The following is a 21098-nucleotide window of genomic DNA, read 5'->3' as shown; positions in this document are numbered from 1 at the left end:
TGTATTTGTGTCTACTTTATTCAAGAACTAGAAACAGCAAAGCACAACCCCTCTGTTAGCATAGCCCATCATTCCCATTCCTGTCAAGTGCCCAGAGTACAGCCAGCCCGGATATACCATGAAATGCTACAGTCAAACTTTTGCTGGCAGCATATGTGAAACCCAGAAGGTGGGAATTGCTCAGTTTCTGACTTAGCCTGTGTGGCAGTAGCTTTCTCTCAAGTCTCAGCTCTGATTTTCACTAAACAAACTGACAATCTAGATTCTAGAACAATTGCTGCCAATTAAGTAGTCCTCTGTCATCACTGCAATGCAGCAAATGTGCCAGTTCAATGGAGCAAATATTTTCCTGGAGACCAAGGCCCAGGCCAAGAGAGCTCTGCTCCAGCAGTGGAGCAGGCACACTCTGTGTGGTAGCCTGGAGTCCTGGCTCCTTGCTCCTGCTGACCAGGGAAACCCAGTGGAGTTTGCTCTTTGTCTGCCTGCTCAGGCTACCTTGCCCTCTTCTCTCAGAGGAATTTGTAAAATGGATGATCAAGACCACTGTGACACCTAAACCCAGCACATGCTACATGCAGAGGTGAGGAAGGAGCGATTCCTGCACTGCAGAATAAAGTAGTTATGCCAACTCCTGAATAGGCTTGGATGGAAGGTGATGCTGAATGAAAACAGCTGGGGGACTTGATATTCCTTAAAAAATTCTCAGGTGAAATGGAGAGAGAGAAAGAACTATACAGGCAGCACAAGATGCTGATATTACATCCCTAGTTCAGCCAAACACTGACAGATCTTAACTTTTAAATACTCTTCTCTATAATTATCAAAGAATCCGACTAAGTATGGTCACAGTGTTTTCTTCTCTACTTGAAATAGTATTCTCCTTTTAAAGACAAAATTAAAGTAATGAGAGCACAGAGGTAATGCAGGCAGACTGAATTTTACTGCATAAGGAGGAGAAGGGACATACTCAACAATGTGCCTGATTGAAAAGCACTTTAATTGATAGGCTTTGAAATTTCTGCTGAGTTTTGCAGGGCTGGAGTAATCAGAAAAGGAATTACTCTTCCAGTGAAAAGTAAAATTGTTAAAACCACTTTATGTCTCGCATCTTGCTGAAGTGATTTTAGTTGGCAGTAAGTCTTCAGTGTGGGTGAGGTCAGTGAAAACAAACACCTGTTTCTGGAATGCCTGGAAAGGCAGGCACACGCCACTGTACAACTGCCATAGGCTTAGGGAGAACTCTGGAAATTCCCCTTTCATTCCCACATTCCAATTGCTTACTTATGAACTATTTGAATACAGCAGTGAAATAAAAGAAACAGCCAATCTTGCACAGGGATATGTTCTTATTTTTTTAAATGGAAGATAAAGTAAATATTCCTTCAGAAAAGCAATATTAATATAGCAATTTTTTAAAGGGTCAGAATGCCACAATCCTTCAAGTAAGGACATATATTCTTTTATTTTCTGGGCCTCTCTGCCACAGATAATCTGATTAAAATGTTGCAGTACTTCTATTATACTTACTGTGCACCCTTCAATAACATCTGTATGATCAGAAAGAGTGTCCTTTTAGATTTTTAATCATGTTGTGCCTGGCTGAAGTACCCCTAGATGTTTGTACGTCGAAATCTACATATTAAAGGTCCTGACCCTATACATGCCATTTAATTTTTGTCTACAACAAACTTCTTTTGCAGTTTCTCAGAATTGAAGGAGGCTGAGAGAACTAATAAGTAATTCCACTTCATTCCCCCTCCTCTCTTCAGCTGCTACAGGTTACAGATGAAGTTCTTTGCAAGCCCTAAATACACTTCTGTATCTCAGGCAGTAATATCTCTCTTTAGGAATGTAATGTAACCTCAATATTCTTCCAGCAAAACAAACTCAGAGAGAATGAAACTACTGCAATATTTTCTAATAGGACATGAAACCAGAAAACAACCTTTAAGAAGTGTGACAAAACTGGGGAAATCCCTAACGTAAGTCTTGGAAAGTGAGTGGGATCCAAGGAACTCTGAATTGCCTGTTTTATCTCAGACTAACTAGAGATGCTGTTTCAGGCTGCCTGCACATGCAGGTAAATAATGCTATGAGGCTTGAAATTTGGTTAATATTTTCGTGGTTAGCACTGCAGAAGGGTTAGAAACACTTGAAATCTACATCTTTTGTGTATAATTCTGAACTAAGAAGAGCATTTTATGGTCACAAATTGTGCAAGAAACTGTGATGAGTATAAAGGGTCTAGAAAAAGAGAATGAAAGCTTTTACAATAGCTGCAGGTTGACAAAAGGAACAGGCATTTTATTTTCAGAATTAATTGAATTTCTAACACAAAGCTGTAATGTTAAGGAGTCACAGATGCACTATGACATTTCAAAAATTGCTTAGTGATATAATTAGAAACACAGGCAATCAAAACATGGAAAGGGTTAGATCATGGGAGAGAAGAATTCGTATCAGCTAAGAAGCAATGATCAACCAAGATATGATTTCTAATTTATATTTTACTTTACTCATCTAAACGATGAGGGATGTTGCCTGCTTTGGTGTATTGGCAACACTACCCCTAAAAATCAAACAAGAGTTTCCACTATGCACTAGTGATTCAAACAAAGCTAGACTGATGAACCTACCATCTGGAAGAATACATGAACTAATCATACCCAATACATACTTACTTGACACTCTCAGTAGAACAAACACAAAGGAGAAAAGACACAGTGGTTAAGAAAATCCATCAATAAACATCACTATTTTGAATTCAGCTTGCTTAGTAAATTCAAGATACATTTATTCATCAGCTTCATTGAGCTGATGTTCCAAACAAAATTATCTATGACTGTTTTCCTTAGGAAACATTCAAAATTAAAATACAGGAAAACAAAATCTTTATATGAACACATGGCTAAGTGATAATTCAAATTAATTAGTACACTCGGGTTGCACTTAGTAACACAACTCAGTTGCAAATTACAGTGGGTTTTCAAGCTGTCTCCTTGTTCTTAGTAGGTTTTTGCTTCATTCATTTTAGAATCATCATGTAATTAATTTGTGATTAATGGAAGAATGGAGAAGGAGGGGTGAATTGCTGGTTAGGATATGTTGCAGGGAGAGACTCCTGTCTTTGTCCATTCAATTTTTCCACATTATTTAAACATTTTAACATTTAAACTTGTATTCATAGTACCTAGGCAAACAAAACCTCCAAGTTCTTTTTTTCTGGTAGGGATTAGATTGTAAATTAGATGTAGTACAGCAAGACATGACAAATACACAGGGGATACTAAGGAAGGAATATAGTAGAATGATGCTTATTATTCAGGAGATGAGAACTCTGCAGATGTTTGTTCACATCTTTTTAGATCTCATTTTCCTTTTGTCTGTTTTGTTTGCTAACACCCTGAACATCACTCAGCAGGAGGACTAGAAAGAGGTCATCAATGCAATGCCAACCAGTAAATTTTGTAAGAGATGATAAATGACCACTCCCAAAATTTATACAAAATATTTCACATATTCAAAATGAAAACAAAAAATTCCAGTGATTTGTAACATGAAATCAACTAAGGAAATGGGACCTTGTAAACAGAATTTTTTCTTTTTCCACGGCAATGCAGCTGGGCACAGATTAAAAGCCTATCAGCACAGCTCATGAATCTGATCTAAGGAGGTCCAGGCACTGTGGAGAAGGGATGGCTGTGTAGTGAAAGGTAACAAAGGCTAAAGTCCCAGAAGTTGTCCTGTGAGGGCAGCATTGGTGTCTGGGTACACCATGACAAGGCAAAGGGAAAAAGACTGAGCAGTTTTAATGCACCAGTGCAGGAAAATGAGTGACCACTGAACCGGTACAGGAATTCTGATCAGGTCTACATGTGCAGCCTGACACTTAAAACATTTTTGAGAACACACAACAGTCATTTCATCAGAGTGAAGACTGGGTGATGCCAAGTGCACCCGCAGAAACACCAACCTGCCACGCTGCTCCCTTATGTGCAGTGGCCCAGGGCTGCCAGGGCTTTCCAGTGACAGCATCACATCCCCTCATCCAAACTTATACAGGCCATTGCCAGCCTCTACCTTCCACATCTACTTAGCTGCCTGAGAATCAACCACTCCATTTTCTCAGACCAAAAGCAAAACGATTTAGAAAGGAATTACAGTGTAATGACAATGTGAAAATATTAATCCAAAAATAAACATATGCTCACCAGCAATTCTCTTCACAATCTGCAGTGAGATTCTGAGTCTGACAAATAAGAGCTCAAATCTGCTAGAATCCCAGCAACTTTGGTCATGGAAGGACCTCAGGAAATTCTACAGAGATGACTCCCCTACACTGAAGCAAGATAATAAAAATAATACCAGAACCCCCTTCTTACAAAAGGGGTAAAGAGCAAGTGAGAAGAAGAGGCACCAGTGGTTAGTTTAAGGTGCTGTTCAGAGGGTGGTGTCAATGTACTGTGTACCACAGTACCACACACAATGAAAAGAACTCTCACAATTTTGCTCTTGTCAGAATTTTAACTTAGTAGATCATGGAAGTTGGAAGGACTTTAGTGACATACTCAACAGTATTTGCTCCAGCATGTAAAACCTGACTATACTTTTTTAGTCCCATTTTTCTTGAGTAGAGAAAAGAAAAAAGGGAAGGACTCTATATCTGGTTTTACTACAAATATGCTTTTTGGAACAGTTTGGTCTGCAACCAGGCAGCATAAATATTTTTTTCTCTGTGCACCTTATTCAGTACTTGTTTCAACCTACCAAAGTTCAGATAACAAAAAATCTGATTGAATGAATACAGTGGGTGAAGCTGGTGTACCACTCCCAACCAGGTCTGTAAAAACAGTCTAGCTGCCAGCCAAACAGGGCTTCCTAGTATTTCATTCATGGAAAAACACCCTTAAGTTAGGAATACATAATGAAATTCATCTGCAGTGCAGTACTTTATATTCACTGTAGGAGAGTACTACAGAATCCCTCTGTGGGACATAACTGTTCTGCAGTTTGCATGGGCTCTGAGGCTACACTTTGGAAACCCCTGCTTTAGAGCATTTAAACAATTGGCATAATAAGAATTACTGACTCAGGATGTGATCACTGTATTTCCCAGTAATCAGCCTGATAAGTTTCCAAGACACTAACAGTTCTGTTCTGGATTTTATTTATTCACTTCAGTGGGTTTATGCTGTCTATTCTGTATGTGAGATATTCTGCCTCCCTAAAAATATCCACTGGATGCTACTTCTGCATACCCTGTGATTTTGATGAGCAATGAGAATGTTATTCTCCTCTGGAAGAGTAACTGGAAAACATATTTTTCCACTTCTAATTTTTAACCCTAGTGTGAGGTCCCACAGACAGCTATCTTTAAATAGCAAAATGTTTTCAGTGCACAGAGGGGAAATACGTTCTTTCAGGGATTTGTGAGAGGTTTGCAAAGAAATAAAGGCTATAGCATAGGAAGTTTTATTTATGCTGTTGTAGGACAGGTATCTTTGCTGCAGAGAAACCATTTCATACTAGTGGTTTGTGATGAGAGGTAAATGATTAAATCAGGACACTAACATAATCCTTATCCCTGAGGGAGTCCTAGTAGGTCAGGCTTCAGAAATGGTAGGGGGACACTGGAGAAACTCATGCACCTGTCCTACAACTACACTGGGAACTTTGGTTTCCAGCTCAATCAAACTTGGTATCAATAGGGAACATTAAAATTGCACTCTAAACTGAAAATACACCACCTTCAAATGTTTATTTAACAGTTGTTTTGGCAGCACACAATTGAACAAAACATTGAAATAAGCTACAGAGGAATACTAACCACCTAAGGAATGGTAAGAGAGCACAGTAAGAGTGCACACCATCTGGACAATGAGCTACTTGGCACCAATTTGCAGCTCCACTGGTTGATGAGCCTTTCACACACAAGACAGAATTCTTGCAGTGGTCTAAATTAAAGAACAAATGTACTCTCTGTTAATAATGCAGTCTGTTTACCACTGTTCAATGCAGCAGTTTGAATGTTCATTAAAATTTGAAATTATTATAAATGAAACTGAGCAAAAGCGATTAGAACACTTATGTTTTAAATCTTTCAACACACCCATGTTTCCCAGAATTTATTTGTCAGCAAATTCAAGGCAGATGCTCAAATTGTAAATTGTGGTAGTTCAGATGATAACTTGCATCATTAAGTGTTTACTGCCTAAGTTTTGAAGTGTAGATCTTGCTCGGAAAGTGACTCTTGTCAAGTCCCACGTTTGTTTTCTATAGATCAAGAGTTTCCCTATCCTGTTCACTTGATTACCCCACTTAAACACCAAGTGGGGTAATCTACAAGGAGCAGGCTTTCTGCCCCCTGTAACATGAGATTCCATGTATTTGAAAACTCCTTATTGCAAAGAAAGCTATTTGCTTCCTTTCCTCTTTGTTGCTATTCTCATAAAATCACCACTTTTGCTTAAAGGAGAAGATACTCTTTTGTAACATCATGGCCTTCATTCAATGTGTGGTGAAAGCACTTATAGGAATTCAGCCACTTGATTTCTCCAGATGGATATTAAAATAAATTAAAAAGAGTCACCTGCATGCAGTCCAAGTGGCAAATGGCATTTCTGCTATGCAATGCTTACCTTCCCCCCCCAATAAATGAGCCCATCTATGGGTACATAAAGGGCAAAACCAAATCCTCCTCTTGCATCTTTGCATGGCACTGTCACAGCAGCCTCTGCAATCCTTGGGGCATGGAGCTTTCCATGAACTCCCAAAGTACATGGGGATCCATTTGTGGGCAAACGTAGCCTTAACACAGCCCCCCTCTATGCATCGTGAATGCATTCTCTCTATTTTTCCACAGGACCTGTGTCTTACTGCATGCCAGAAGGGAAAAGTTCTGAAGATCAACCAGAACTGTGCATTGAAGACAATCTGTTTCTTACAGGAATTTTAAATAATTTGTTTTATAAGTTAAAAGGTATTTAGCAAACAGAGAGTGAATACAGAGGATGGAAGGATGGCTCAGCTAAGTAACTAAAAGATGCTCTGCAGGACAGGACTTCTCTTTCCAACAAAGCCCTAGCCAAAGGTGAGATGAGTCATTTAAGGCAGCAAACAGGCTTGTGAATGCCTGACATCAGGGCACTGACTAGACACACTAAGGATTTAATCTGAAGTTCTGAGAACTCGTAGTGGCCACTGAAATCAATGGTATCTCTGCTTTGAAAGAGCAAAGTGTTGTGTAATGCTGTTCATCTCAAAAATCTTAGTTACTTCGTACTGGACATCCAAAATCTCAGTGGATGCAGAATCAAAGGGTTTATAACAGGAGGTCTGAAACAGTACATGGGCCCTAGGGCAAGCATGAATTATATTTTAAACAAAATGAGAGTGAAAAACACTGAAGGTTTTTATGCTCACCCACTTTAAACACGAGATGAAATAAAATACCTGAGATAAATAGCTGCATAGGGCTACCTACTTATTACTGTGTTGCAATGTTCCTGGCAGAGAGAAAGGGTAAAACTACCTCAATTCTACCTTTTTGATTATTCGACTTCGCAACATCTGCAATGCCCTTTTTAATATAATAGATGAAAACAAATCCCAAAACTATCATCAATTTATTTGCTGGATGAAAAATGTGTATATGCATAACTAGAGTATTTTATACTACTTAATTTATAAAAGAAGGGCTGCAAACAAATGCAGATCTTAATGATGGACCGAAATAAAGTTTCCTGGTTCATACAGATGAAGCAATCTTTTTTATTAAATATGAGCAGTTCTAAAATAATAAACTGGAAATTGGGATGTTTCTGGACTGGAGAGGGAATTTTGTAACCAATGTGGAGGGAAAAAATTGCCAATCCAGGTAGCAAGAAAAAGCTTTCATCTGCAGATATATCCCTTCTGTCTAAAATTTCACTAGCTATCTCAGGAATACCTGGACAAAAATGAGATATTCTAGATCTAGAACAGCAGGACAGGTAGGAAAACAGAGACCTGAGTGGTCAGCTGAAGCTTTCTTGAAGTGCTTCTATTTTTCCTCATGCATTGTGTAAACAAAGGAATGTGGCCAGAGGCTGCTTTCACAGAACTACAGGAAAATAACTGTTCTACCACTACATGCTTATAAAAGCAAAGGTAAAAAACTTGTGTGTGTGTGTATATATGAATATATACACATGGTGAACCACAGCCCCATCAAAGCAGTTCCTCTGATAGCGTCTGCCTTAGTGAACAGAGCAGAAACACTCCAGTGCAATTAAAAGACAGTAAAAGCAATCTCCCAAATAAAGCATCTCCACTAAGGGTTTCCAAGTCATTGGCCTGTCTGCGATGACGGTGGACTGAGATTTGAGACACTGCTCTAGCAACCTCAGTAAAAGCAGCCATTTCATGACTTCTGTAGCTGTGAAAGTCCCACTGTACCCATCCATTATTGGATTACACTGTAATGATTCATACTTATACCTCCTGAATATGCTGAAGAAAGAGCAACTAAATGATGAATGCATTAGCCTATGCATTCTGCCCCTAACCTGGAGTTATACAGCCTGGAGGAAGAGAGCTAGCTAGGAAGAATAAAAGAAATCACTGAGAAAGGCATGAAAAAGGAGGTGCTCCTTTGTATCTGGTAGCATGTTTTGGATAGTATTAATTCTGTTTTAGTGCAAAACATGCACAGCATGAAGTAAGAAATCTAATGGTGTCCCTTGTCAGCCTATTTTTTTACCATTTATTCTTATATATTGGCAGGTTTTTGTAAAAGAGGCTGGAGATGCAGGCAGGATAGATTTTGGGACTTACAAAACTCTCTGGTTCAGTATGTTCACTGAACTCCTTTTGTTACTTTCAAATTTTGTTTCAGTCTGAATTGGACTACAAAGATATCTGAAATCCCTTCCGGTCCCGTATTTCCATGAAATAGCTCAAAAAAGTTTCCCAGTTTTCATAGAACTGGTAAAAGGACATAATCTTTACTTCTAGAAATAGAATGATCCTACCTAAAAATGCCCATTTCTAGCATATTGAATTGGAGAAAAGATACTTGAAAGAGGAATCCTCACACAGGCATTTCTCCCAGAAAAGAGAATTCTTCTCAACAGAAAAAAAATTCTGAGAGATTTCAGCCTTAAGTAAAACCATTCTGATAAAGAAACTGAAAAGAAAGGCAATTCAAATAATATAGCACATTCTGTATTGCATTGCTGTAACAGATACACTCACAGCTAGCTCAGTGATTCTTCATTTTCCATCATATTGTCATAATTTTTTAAAAGCTAAATAAAAACTGTGATACTATCTCAGATGAAAACTGAAAATTATTCAGAGATGTTCTCAGCTCATCTGAAGGGTGAGAATAGCTTGACTGAAACAAACAACGTGTTGGTTTGCAGGCAACTGAACAGGGATCTTTGCATTATAGAAAATGCTACTCCTCGAAGAGAAGAGACCTCTACATTCTCCCAGAAAGTATTTCCAAGGCAGCAGCACCAACCTTGTACTATGTAGGGAGTGTTCTCCTCTCTGCTGGGCGAACACACGGGCCGGGGGGCAGGGGCTGGCGGCCTGTTCATGATAAAGGACCTGCAGTGCTTCCTTTTCTCCTCCTCCTGCTCCTCCTGCCCCAGTATGAGATCGTACACACATTCATCCACTGCCACACAAGTGTAGGGGTGCTCCTCCTCACTGTCCTCGCAGGTACCTGGGTCTTCTCTGCAGCATGCTGTTGTGAGGCCATCACTGTGTTCTCTTCTACTCCTGTCCATCATAAAATTCCTCTCTGAAAAAGGAAGGAATTGTGTTGCATATACAGGGTAAAGAAAGGAGATTAGGACTTATCTTAAAGCTTTAGAGTTTCCTAAAGTAGCTCAGAGACCTAATTTCACTTCTAAACTAAAGCGCTCTCATTTTCAGAGGCTTCTGATCATCTAACTCAGTAGAGAGGATGTCTCTAAGGAATAATTCCAACTTCAGGGCTTCCTCGTGATTTCACATAGATGCTTAGCTATTAGCCACAAAATAAATGGATTTGTTTGCAGAAGTACTGAGTGCCCCAGTTGCTCTCACAAGAGTTACACTAATATGTAACTCATGGTTAAGCCAAGTAAGTGGTACCTGTGGCCATTGGCATTCTGGAAAGTCAAGCTGTTTGTTACCTATTGCAAAAATGACTTAAGAATTGAAACTTAATTTAGGAAATGTTGGATTTTGTGTTTCCTACCTCTTCAATATCCCACTGGGTTTTGAGGGCTTTACAGATCTACTGTAGGCCAAGGTAGAAAAAAACCTGAAAAGCCTCTTACAATGTAGGTACCATTTATGACCTCTTAGAATCTATGCTAAGACCACCCAACCCCCCCACTCCAGTAACTTCCATGTCTCTCTGTATTCCCTAATTTCATATATTTCACAGTACAACTACTCAGGACTTGTTTTTCTTTCATTTTTGCCTTTTACAGCATTAAAGGGCATTGATGATTTTCCTGATACCTGGGTTTGTTTTGATTTGCCTTACAGCATCCACAAACTGCTAAGAGTTAGAAGCTGTCACTGAGGCTGGTGCTCCCATAAATGTTGGTAACTACCTTGGCATGATTACCCATCTTTCCTGCAAAAGCAGTAGACCTGCCTGGAATTCTTGGCACTGACTCATGTTTCCTTTATGTTGTAATTTACTGCCTGTACATATGTGTGTCTCTTAAACTCTGCTGTGGTCACTACTGGTGTTTTCAAATGCTTTGGCTGCTATTTAAAGAACTACTTGTTTGTGGGTTCAGTGGAGCTAAACAACTGTTGTAAGCGGGATATATTTGTTAATGGGATGTATTAATAACAGTATGTACTATCAACGTGCATTCTGGCAAAGATATAAAATGTTTTAAAACCACAAGTGGTGTTAATACACCTGCCATGTTTAATATGAATAATATTTTGTTTCCATGTCACTATACAAGTTGTGTTTCTTTCTCTGTAGGACATTCTTTTAACTCCCACAGGGGGCACTCTCAGGCCGCTGCCAACAACACACAGACTTGCAGAAGAGGGGACTTGCCTTCGAGGTACTCCACAGCAACTCCTAAAGCAAGCAGCTGACTGAAAATACGTAGCAGTAACTCATTAGAGCTCCTCTTTGAAAGGAAGCATCATCCCCCTCTAGAGGAATTCTGATACCCCATTCCCCAGTGGTGAAAACCACAGCTAAACACAGAATAATTCAGAGCACATTTTAAATGAACTATTCCCACAGGAGCATTTTTAGATGAACTCTGCTTTACCAGCACAGGAGTTGTCACAGGACACCAAGAAACTTTCTCTGCTGGTACCCACATGCAGACAGACAGCACTTGGCAGAGAGGGTCACGTTACTATGGTGATGTAGCCATGTAAGAGCTATTCCAAGACAGGCATTTATATGAAACCTACACTAACAAATCCTGTGTCCCAAAACTGACCTCTCATTTATACACACATAGAGATGCAGCTGAGTATTTTGTGGGAAGCAAAACACACCTTCAATGTTAATTTCATTTTGCCCCTCTTTCTCTCAGAATTCACCTATGACTTTCTACATATAGCCAGCTTTTTCTTGCACAGCAGAACACAGGACAAAACCCTACCTATAGCAAGCTATTTCTGTCTAATTATGTGAATTCAGAGTACTTGGTCATGATAATTTAAGACTCTAATAGGTTACACTACGTTTGAAAACAGTGTTAACAGTAATAAGCTGTGGAGAAACTGAGAAGCAATTTGTGTGCACACTTATCAGTAGTGTCTATGACAAATAAGAAGAGTTGGGTTTTTTTTCCCCTATGCAACTATTTAAAACTGGTATTTAAGCTTGAATTATTTTGCATACTTGTTTTTCCCAATGAGAAAAATTGATGATCATCCCTCCTGAAGCAGATGCAAATAGTATTTTGAGTTTGTCATCACTTTAATCAAACCACAACACAAAATTTTAGATTTTTACTCTGGGGCAGATGTATTAAAAAAAGGAAAAAAGAAGGAAAAGCATTTGTCAAAATTTCTGCCTTTCTTTTCAATCTGCAATATAACTTTTTACTTCAAAGTAACTACAATATTGGCTAAAATATAGTAAGATACTGTTACTTCTCTCTGCATGGTCACTTTTTATTAATTCTACCTGTGAAATTTGAAGCTGTATTAAATCACGATAGAATTTAATGTTTTAAAATGGTAAATAATGAAGTCAACATGAAAAAAATACAGGCTTCACCTTTTGTTTCCAGCCTCTCTTGTAAATCCAGTGCACCATGCACTATTTGGCAGCTCTTTGAGATAGGTGGAGTGAGGAAAAGCTGAACCCAGCAGCCCATACCACAGTATTTGCCTGACAAAACCAGTCATGAGTATTCTGATGCAGCAAAGGTCACATGCACATGCTTGTTTTGCAGCATTAGGGACTCATATGCCAATGCTTGCTTTGTAGCATGAGGGCCATCCTGCCCAGATACTGCTGTTAGAAGTGATCATACACAATCTCTACAGCAGTACTTTGTCTGCCCTCGCACGTGTTTGTATCTGGGGTTATTTTCCTCCCAAGATCGTACCTTGTGATAAATTGTGCAGATTGTCCTGTCTTTGGATGCCAGGCAGATTTTGAGGGGAAGGAGGGGGTGGCCTCTTGCAGAAAAAGCAATCTCTTCTGCTCTTTTTGAGCTCAGCCCCTATGTTGGCATACAAACTGCTAGGACTGTTGTGAAAGCTGTATGAATCCTCCTCTTCTTCATCTTCATATTCTGTCTCCTCTCTGCTGGGTTTTAGGTCATCCTTCTTTTCCTCATCCACCTCGACTTCTTGTTGGCATCTCAATCCAATTGCATGCTGATCTCCTGAGTCCTGCTTGGCTTTTAATACTAAAAAAAAAGCATTATTTCATTTAAAAATTGCCATCTAGAAGCATTTCTTGTCTCAAGGATTCCTACAGAAGCAACACAATGGCTAATAAAACTTTTATGAAGTGATACAGCAGGAAAGCTGTCAAATCCATACCATCAGTGAACAGCTTTTTAAATATTTACTAAATCAACAGTGGTAATTTTGATTGTACCTTACTACTCTTGATACACACCATCTTCATGTGAGCAATGTTAAACTTTTCTAGAGCTGCTGTCAGAATGAAATCACACACATTTTCCTTGCCTCCAGAATTTCTACTACCTGACTTTCAATGCAGCACAGTGCAACACTTTGCAAAATAAAGTCATAGCTCACACATCTGTGTTAGTTCTTTTTGTACAGCAGGATTTGGGTGCTTATTTGAATCTATCTAAAATGAAATAAGCATTGTCCATCGGAGACATGACTGTAGACTTGTGGAAACAGAGCTCTTCTGTCTCTAGTGGCCCACAGACCAGGAAGAAAGTGGAGGGATGTGAAAAGTGTACATTTTAATCACTACATACAGCATCAAAATTTTAGTAGTCAACCTCAGTAACATACCAGAGTAAACTATGCAATCTGTCAGCAGACTTTACTGAGCCCTTGAGGTAGGTTTCCATTCTGAGTTATCCTTTGGTGATGGCTGCCTTTCACCACTGATTCAAATGGGAGGTTAGGGCATTTATCTGGCTAATGTGGCCAGCTGCTACAATTTGTGTTCTTCTTCCATGTGTTCACCCTGAGGTGTTTCATATACAATGTGACAGAGACAGTGAAAATTTTATCAGAGCAAACCTGTTTTTTCACAGTGTCTATCATCTACCTATATGTGCTAAAGCAACCAGTTTGAACTTAGCAAGTAAGAAACATCCTTTTCATATGCATGAGACAGTTGAAAAAATAAAATTGTCAACAAGATAAAAAGAAGATTAAATTTAGTTTCATAGATCCATGATACTCTAAGATATATGCAAAATATATGCCATCGGTAAATGCAAAGAAGCAACTTTGCAGTTTTCAATGCATACAACCACACAGATTATCAACAGGCTTGTCATCAATCTATATTTGGAAGTAGGAACATCAAGCTGCAAAATGTCAGCTATCTGTGCCTCCACACAGGACTTCACTGCACCTGTAGGCAGTGCCTCCCCTTTTATGAAGGTTCTTCTCTGAGAGCTTGGAGAATTCAGCAGTTTTCTAGGTTCAGAGTGGAGCTCACAAATTTCCAGAGTTTAAAAGGAGGGGTGGTTGCACTGAGGTCTGTCTTACTAAGCAATAACTTTATTATTCCAACTGGATCCCTCAACTGCCTTCTCCTCTTAGGACATCTGCCCTTCCTGGAAGTTGTAGTAACGTGAGGAAATCGAAAGGGTTAGAATAACTTGCCCTCTCTGCCCATAAAACTCACTCATTTAATGCAGCACATACCAGTAGCAACAAAGCTGTCTAACAACATGACTTACCCATGGCTGGTGGAGTTTCTGAGCCTAACATAACCTCATAAGTGTTGCTGTCTTCTGCTTCCTCCTTGCAATTAGTGAAATCACTTGCTGCATAATTCTAGAAAGAAAAATAAAGGAGAATATTTGTTTTAGTGTCAACATCTCCTGCCTTCACATTTTGCTGCTGATATAATATACAACATCCTTCTAGGAGGAAAGTGAAGACAGAAACATCATGCTTTTGCAAGGATGTAGTGGTATACATACTGCAGGCAAAAGGAATGCATACATCTGGATATATTACAAGGACACAAGGTTCTGACATGAAATACCGAGTTTGCACAGCAAGCATTGAAGCTCATGGATCTTCCCCTAGCACTTGGCTGGGCTGTCCAGACAGTTCCCAACTCTGCTCCCAACTGTGAAGCACTCATAGATGATGAGAAAGATCAGCAACAGAAAAACACGAAGTCCAGGGGGCATGACTGAAGAGCTCAAGGGTGCACACTGTGCAAGAAATCTCTGGGGAGCTCATTACAAGCAGTGGTTTGTACCAAAAGCCATGTGTGCTCTGAAAAGCCAGAAATGGGACTGCAAAGCATGTTTGGAGTTCTACCTCAGTGACCAAATGTGGCAGAGTGGTGTTTTGTTCCTCTAGAAAGCTGTTATGTTCACACAGCGCTATGCAAAATTAGCCCAAGGAGGGTCAGAACAATCGGTTCTCTAAAACATTATCAGTGTATTTCCTCAAGCAGAAGAGGTACAAACTTCTGCTCACCCACAGCAGCTAAAAGCAAACCTGTAACACAACTACAGACAGTTCTGCTGTCTAAAATATTGAACACACATTTGTTAATTGCTGATTTTCAGAAACAACTGGAATTTCAAAAAGTGTCAGTTTTTTTTAAAGAAACCCAGCAGGACCTTGATTCCCACGTAAGTGTGACACAAAACTATCCTCCAAAGACACAATGGAGCCCTCAATAATTAAACAGGAGTTTTGAATCACAAAATGTTAACTCCGGGGGTTTGAATACACCAACCCCAAAGCAGGTAGGGAAACAGCGTAGTCCATATATTGTCCAGACTGCAAGATTAATTACAAGCAGAATAGTGGACAGTGAAGTCAAGAGGAAGAACTGATAAGCAGTTACACCCTTCTGCATGGCACAGAAACTGATTCTCAGGAGCTCATGCTGTACTCTCAAGAAGTTTGTTCCTAGTATCCTGCTGCCTCCTGGCACCCACAGCCACTGCCTCAGGGACAGAGTTCTCACTACGTGAAAGAGGAAAATATACTGAGAAATAGCAGGTTTTTCTGGGGAACTGAGAATACCTCTTTCCCTGCTGCTGCTGTACACAGACATCTCCTGAATACCAGTCTGAAGACAGCACAGCCACCAGACTGTGGAACAGGTGCCTCCCTGGCCTGCTTTGCTTTGCTGCTTTACAAATACACCTGGATCTCTACACAGCTACACTTGCCTCCAACAACAGAGGATTCATCTCTGCCTTCTGTGCTCATATAAGGTGCGCATCAGTGAGAGAAACTCGTTTTTCTTGAACTTCCCTATTATTTCTGTAGTTCCTTTATGCTTCACAGGAACAGGATACCTCTTATAAGCCCCGAAGTTAGAGCTTTTCAGAATATTTATCTTCAGAAGATTTAGGCCTGCATGTGCTAAATGTAAGTGTACGTTGTGGGAGTAAAAAAGGACTTTGATATGTTTCCTGTGAAGAGAAGATGTGTGTAGAAGACATCAAGCAAGGAGAGCTCTAGATATATTAAGTTCTCCTGCTATGACACTGGAGTACCACACCCAGGAAATTCTCTCAAGGTGTCCACTTTTATCTTTGTGAATGTAAAGTACTCATGGCTATGCAGTTGGTAGAACAAGGTCAAAAGGACAAGCAGAAAAAACAAATGGCACTTTCTGAATTTCTTCTTTGACACAGGTATTTCTCAGCTGAAGGAAACCTGGTTACTCACAGGAAAACAATAGAATAGATATGATTAGTATGCATCTTTGAAACTTGAATGTTTCAGAAGACTGAAGGTCAGCTGTTCTGCTAGTTTATAGCTGCTCCACTGATAATGCTGAGTTGTAGGGAATTCAGGATGCAATTCAGAAGTTTAGCCCCTGACTACACTTTCTAAAAGACTCCTGGACCTGCGAGACACAGAAAAGCTGAACAGATGGAAACAGTCTTTAACTAAATATGTTTACACTAGAAAAAAATTCTGTATAATGAATAAATTATTGACAGAAGTCTCCTCTGACACTGGGCATGATGACACTGTGCAGGTAAAAATCGTGCAGTGTCTCCCAAGGCAGTGGAAAGTGTCCTTATTTAAGAATGCAAAGCAACATAACTAAATTGGAATAGTGCCACGACTCAGCTTGCAAACCTTGCCATGATGCCCTGAATGAATGCCCATTGCTTTTTAGGTTTAAAGTGTCTTTTATATGGGCTGGGTCACGTAACTTGAATGCAGTAGCATAGCTGCTTCCAAGTTGTTTGAGCCTGTTTGGCTGAAAATGGGTCTTTGATTTACTCTAGAGATTTCTTATGGATGTAAAGCCACTTTCCAAAGGAAGAACTAGCTTACCTGGAAACCAGCATTACAAAAACAAAAAAAAGAAGTAAAAAAAATTTGTTGCTGTCAGCATAAAACTGCTAAACAGAATATGGAAAAGGCCTCTGAATGTTTGAAACCAGTTTACGACTTAGCAAAGTAATTTCCTTACCTCAGGATACAACAGGAATGCTGGCATGCATTGAAAGTCCTCTGAGAGACTGAAAATGCTTCAAGTCCTAAGATTTTTAAATGCCATCTCTCAAAGTCAAAAGGTAGATACCTAATTTTCTTTCACTGCTGTATTTTAACTGTCTTGATTAACTGACTTTCAAAAAGGTAAAATTTTTTAATAACTTCAAAGCTGTTCCTCTTATACAAAGCCTGAACTGATTTATCTCAGTTCCTTACTCAGGAATTCATTAGCAAAATTATTACAACCATCTTGTCAGCATTTTTTACAATGCTCTTCTGAAGAGCCATCTTTTAAAGGCACATTTTGGAAAGATCTGCTCCTTGTTAAACTGAGACAGTCATTCACTCTGGCAAGAGCTGACACCATTGAAATTAGGTGCATTTAACCTTATTGGATAGTGAGGAGTGAAGCATTAAAGAACGCAGAGGAATCTAACCCAACAGTGATATTGTATCAAGTTATGGCAAGAGTGAGAAGAATCTGGACATCAGCACTTCATTTATAAACAGTTACTCATAAGTAAACATATCAATCACAGCTCACATTAGCCTTTACATATAAGATATACATGGCTACATCTAAAGTATATCCATACCTTATATTTCTATAAACAAAGTAGGAACTTCTGATTTGTTTAGGGCAATTTGGTCTTCTGGATTTTAGGGCATTTCCAGCTGCCTGTTGGATAGAATTCAGGCTTGCTAGTAGACATCCCAAAAATACTCTCCAGTCCCACTAAGGCCTGTTCTTTCAAGGCTGAGACAAATCTGGTTGCCTGATTTGTTTATAACATGTCACCACAACATTCCTTCTTATCCCACTCCCAACATTCAAAGTTTGCAGTTCTGCCAAGATGCGTTGTTTGTTTGTCTGCCTCCCGCTACTCCGTAGCTCAGCATTTCAGAGCAGAGGACAACCATGGCATGGCTGTCTTACAGGCACAGCCTTAGCCATCCACTTCTGGCTATTAAGCAACAAGATAACATTGCCAGTCACCAGGAAACACCAATTTCAACCACGTGACTTCCCTGAGATGCACCAGTCTGAAAGACTCCAGCAGCTGCCCTCTCCCTCTGCTCATTTGAAGCCCTGATCCTCCTGGGATTTTGAGAAACAAGTTGACAAATGCTGGTTAAAGCTACCACAGTCTATATGGGCTTGCTAGAAAGGCTACAAGAGCATGCAGAGCCCAGATTCAAGCACAGCAGCGCTTTTAAAATTATCTGATACCAACTAAGCAGGTATGTGGATGTCTTAAGTCTTTGGAGTCAGGGCATCCTAAAGAAAATAAGTATTTTCTCTAAATATCATTAGAGAAGAAAACCAAGAGGAGATGGTCTCATTTGCACTTTTTCTTTCAGTATCTTTTGTTTCTTTTTTCTCTTCAGTGCAGATCTTAATGAGGCAAACAGTCCTTTCTGAAAAGTAAAATCAACAGCTTTGAAAACCTAGAAGTTGCTGTGAACTGCAAACACTTCAAAATTTCATGTAACTGTATTGGAGTGTGCCCACTCATAAATCACTACACTGCATCATGGACTTGGAAGGAACTTGAAAAATCTTTTTATTATTTAAATTGCTAATAGGGTACTGAATAGTACAAGAACCAGGATGACACTAATTAATAAGCCTTTCCATTTTCACAATGAATCGTTGAAAAATACCCATATAAAAACATTTCTTATTACTTCTGATTTCTTCTTAGCTGCCTTTCATTTTGTGCCTTGGTCTTTCTCACAGTATTCTTAAGCTACAATTCTATCCTGACCTTAGTAACCTGATAAAGCTTCTACTTCCTATGGACTTACTCTCCTACTTGGGGATGTTCTCTTGCTACTCTTTCAACCTTTCCTTCACAATGAGGTAACCATGCACTTGGATATGCTTTTTTTAAAAAAAAATTGCTGCTACTATGTTGTTATTTTTCATTCCTGTCATAGAAACTGTATACAATAAGATATCTTAGATCGCTCTCACCAAGATTACCCTGTCTGGACAACCTCAGTGATTTCCTCTGCTTTGTTTACACAGAAAAGAGCCCTCTAGCCGTTTCCTTTGCTTAAAATGTCAAAACCTTATAAATGCATTTAAAAACTTGTTGGATAATGTCTCCTGCTGCATTCCTTTCCAGGCAGATGCTGGTGACCTGGATCTCAAAGAAAGCCTACGTGCTGGTACACAAACACACTGAAAATGTCCTCTCACTCGGAGTGAATTTAAGCACAGAAGAAAATGGGATGTAAACAGGGTAAGTAATTTCAGGACCTCAAGACAGAAGAAACTGTTTTCCTTGGCTGGATGTTTCCCCCACTTCTTTGTCATAGGCGTACCAGATTTGCTTTCTCACGTTCCTGCTTTCAGAGAAACTGGACTGAAACACAGCAGTTGGATTTTTTTTTCCCAGCCCCAGGTGATTCCCTTGGACCGCTCCTCAGACCTGCCAGCACTGTCTGCTTAGACTCTCGGTGCAGCAACTGAAGCAAAAGGGATATATTTCCATTTGGCATCCATCCTCACAGTTTTTGCTCTTTTTGTCTCACTCTCACTGTGGTGTAGCCTACACTATGCCCATTATCATTGCCCTGCCAGAGCTTTCCAGAATGCAAAGGTGAGAACTAGTATACGATAGGAAATATTTTCCATTTGCACTCTCAGATCTTCATGAAAAGCAAACAGACAATTTGGCAAGCAATTCCCTTTCATTCAGTTCCAACTGCATCCCTGAGCCTTAGTGACCAGCCATTCTAGTTATAAAAATTTTTCTAACTCTCAAGTCTGCATTAATTACTAATATTCACATATTCTACAATGTAAAATATTCATCAAAGTACTGGAAGTGTTTAAGTATTTATGACTCATTTTTCCCAGGGTTCTGTATGAGCACCTGGAGAAATGACTGAAAAAGTGAGCTTCATAAAATTGATTGCATGCATGAGGACAGCTCCAACACTTGTTCATTAGCTTTATTAATGTCAAACACCTTTACTACCCCATCAGCTTGCTTGATAACTCAGGCTTGCAAAAAACCATGAGAAAACCGAGACTTCTCTGGGTTATGAGGGCAATGAAACATTCAATATAGTGTTATAATCCAAGACAAAAACCAACCTGGTTGTAAAGCTGGGCAGGTGGAAGAACAGTGGTGGAAAGAAGTTTTGCTGCACATGTTCTGCCATTCAATGCTGAAAAAGACAGCATTGTGGGCTGTTTAAAGTTTAAAGCAGTGTGGGCTGCACAGCCCAGGGGCTGAATCAAGCCCTTCAAATACTTGAATTCGCCCTCCTGACCTAAGCCAGACTTGTCTTAGAAAAAGCCAAGAACAGCATATATTACCCTTCCAGCCAAAACTGCTGCTGCCTTCTGCTTGCTTCCCACGTGTCAGAGCAAGCTGATGTGCAATGCACTCTGCCCTCTCAGGGAGCATGGCTAGGCCAGCCCCGTGTACTCCAGGCTGCTGCCCAAGCTCGGCCCCCAGCTTTGTTCTCTGTTTCACCACAGGTGAGAACACAGAGCCTCAGCCCCACACCACGTCTCACACTCATGCACATCTCAGGCTGTGCCCAGAAGCTGTACATGCAGCACTGCTGAGCCAGAGAGATCAGCACATCCAACTCTCAGAAATGAGTTAGAAGACCCTTCCCTGCTCTAAATGTTTACAGGAAAAGTGCAAGGACATTAAAAGTCCCTGGGATTTTTCTCACTGATGCCTTTCCACACTATGTTTTCCACTATTTCCCTTCAGTTTATTGTGCCTTATTGAGGCCTTGCAATATCAATACCAGATGACAGAACCCTCAGTGTCACTAACATCCATTAGCCAGCTCAGCAAGAGGCAACTGACCTAAACCTGTGTGTGCCACACAAGTTAGACCACAAAAGAACAGGTATTTAACATCGGTAACTATTTTTGAATAAATCTGCTCATTCTAGGAACAAAAGGCAATGACTGGTCTGTTACTCAGAA

The 21098-nt window shown here is 39.8% G+C and overlaps 1 protein-coding gene across 9 annotated transcripts in view; it reads right to left on the bottom strand.

Moving 5' to 3' along the window:
- The window catches only part of BANK1 (B cell scaffold protein with ankyrin repeats 1), a 136899-nt gene that overhangs the window by 11155 nt on the left and 104646 nt on the right, over positions 1-21098 (bottom strand). For 8 of the 9 annotated variants that reach the window (XM_069013251.1, XM_069013253.1, XM_069013252.1 and 5 more), the window contains 3 exons: positions 14382-14478; positions 12585-12890; positions 9506-9790 (listed from right to left, as the gene is read on the bottom strand). In XM_069013251.1, coding sequence (XP_068869352.1) covers positions 9506-9790; positions 12585-12890; positions 14382-14478 — 688 coding nt within the window. The remainder of the gene's footprint in view (positions 1-9505; positions 9791-12584; positions 12891-14381; positions 14479-21098) is intronic. The other variant, XM_069013258.1, reaches the window with a different exon arrangement.

This window comes from Aphelocoma coerulescens, chromosome 4 (assembly GCF_041296385.1).
Source record: "Aphelocoma coerulescens isolate FSJ_1873_10779 chromosome 4, UR_Acoe_1.0, whole genome shotgun sequence".
In the NCBI taxonomy this organism is placed as follows: Eukaryota; Metazoa; Chordata; class Aves; order Passeriformes; family Corvidae; genus Aphelocoma; species Aphelocoma coerulescens.
Note: the sequence above shows the minus strand (reverse complement) of the source record. Positions and strands in the feature narration are given on the sequence as shown.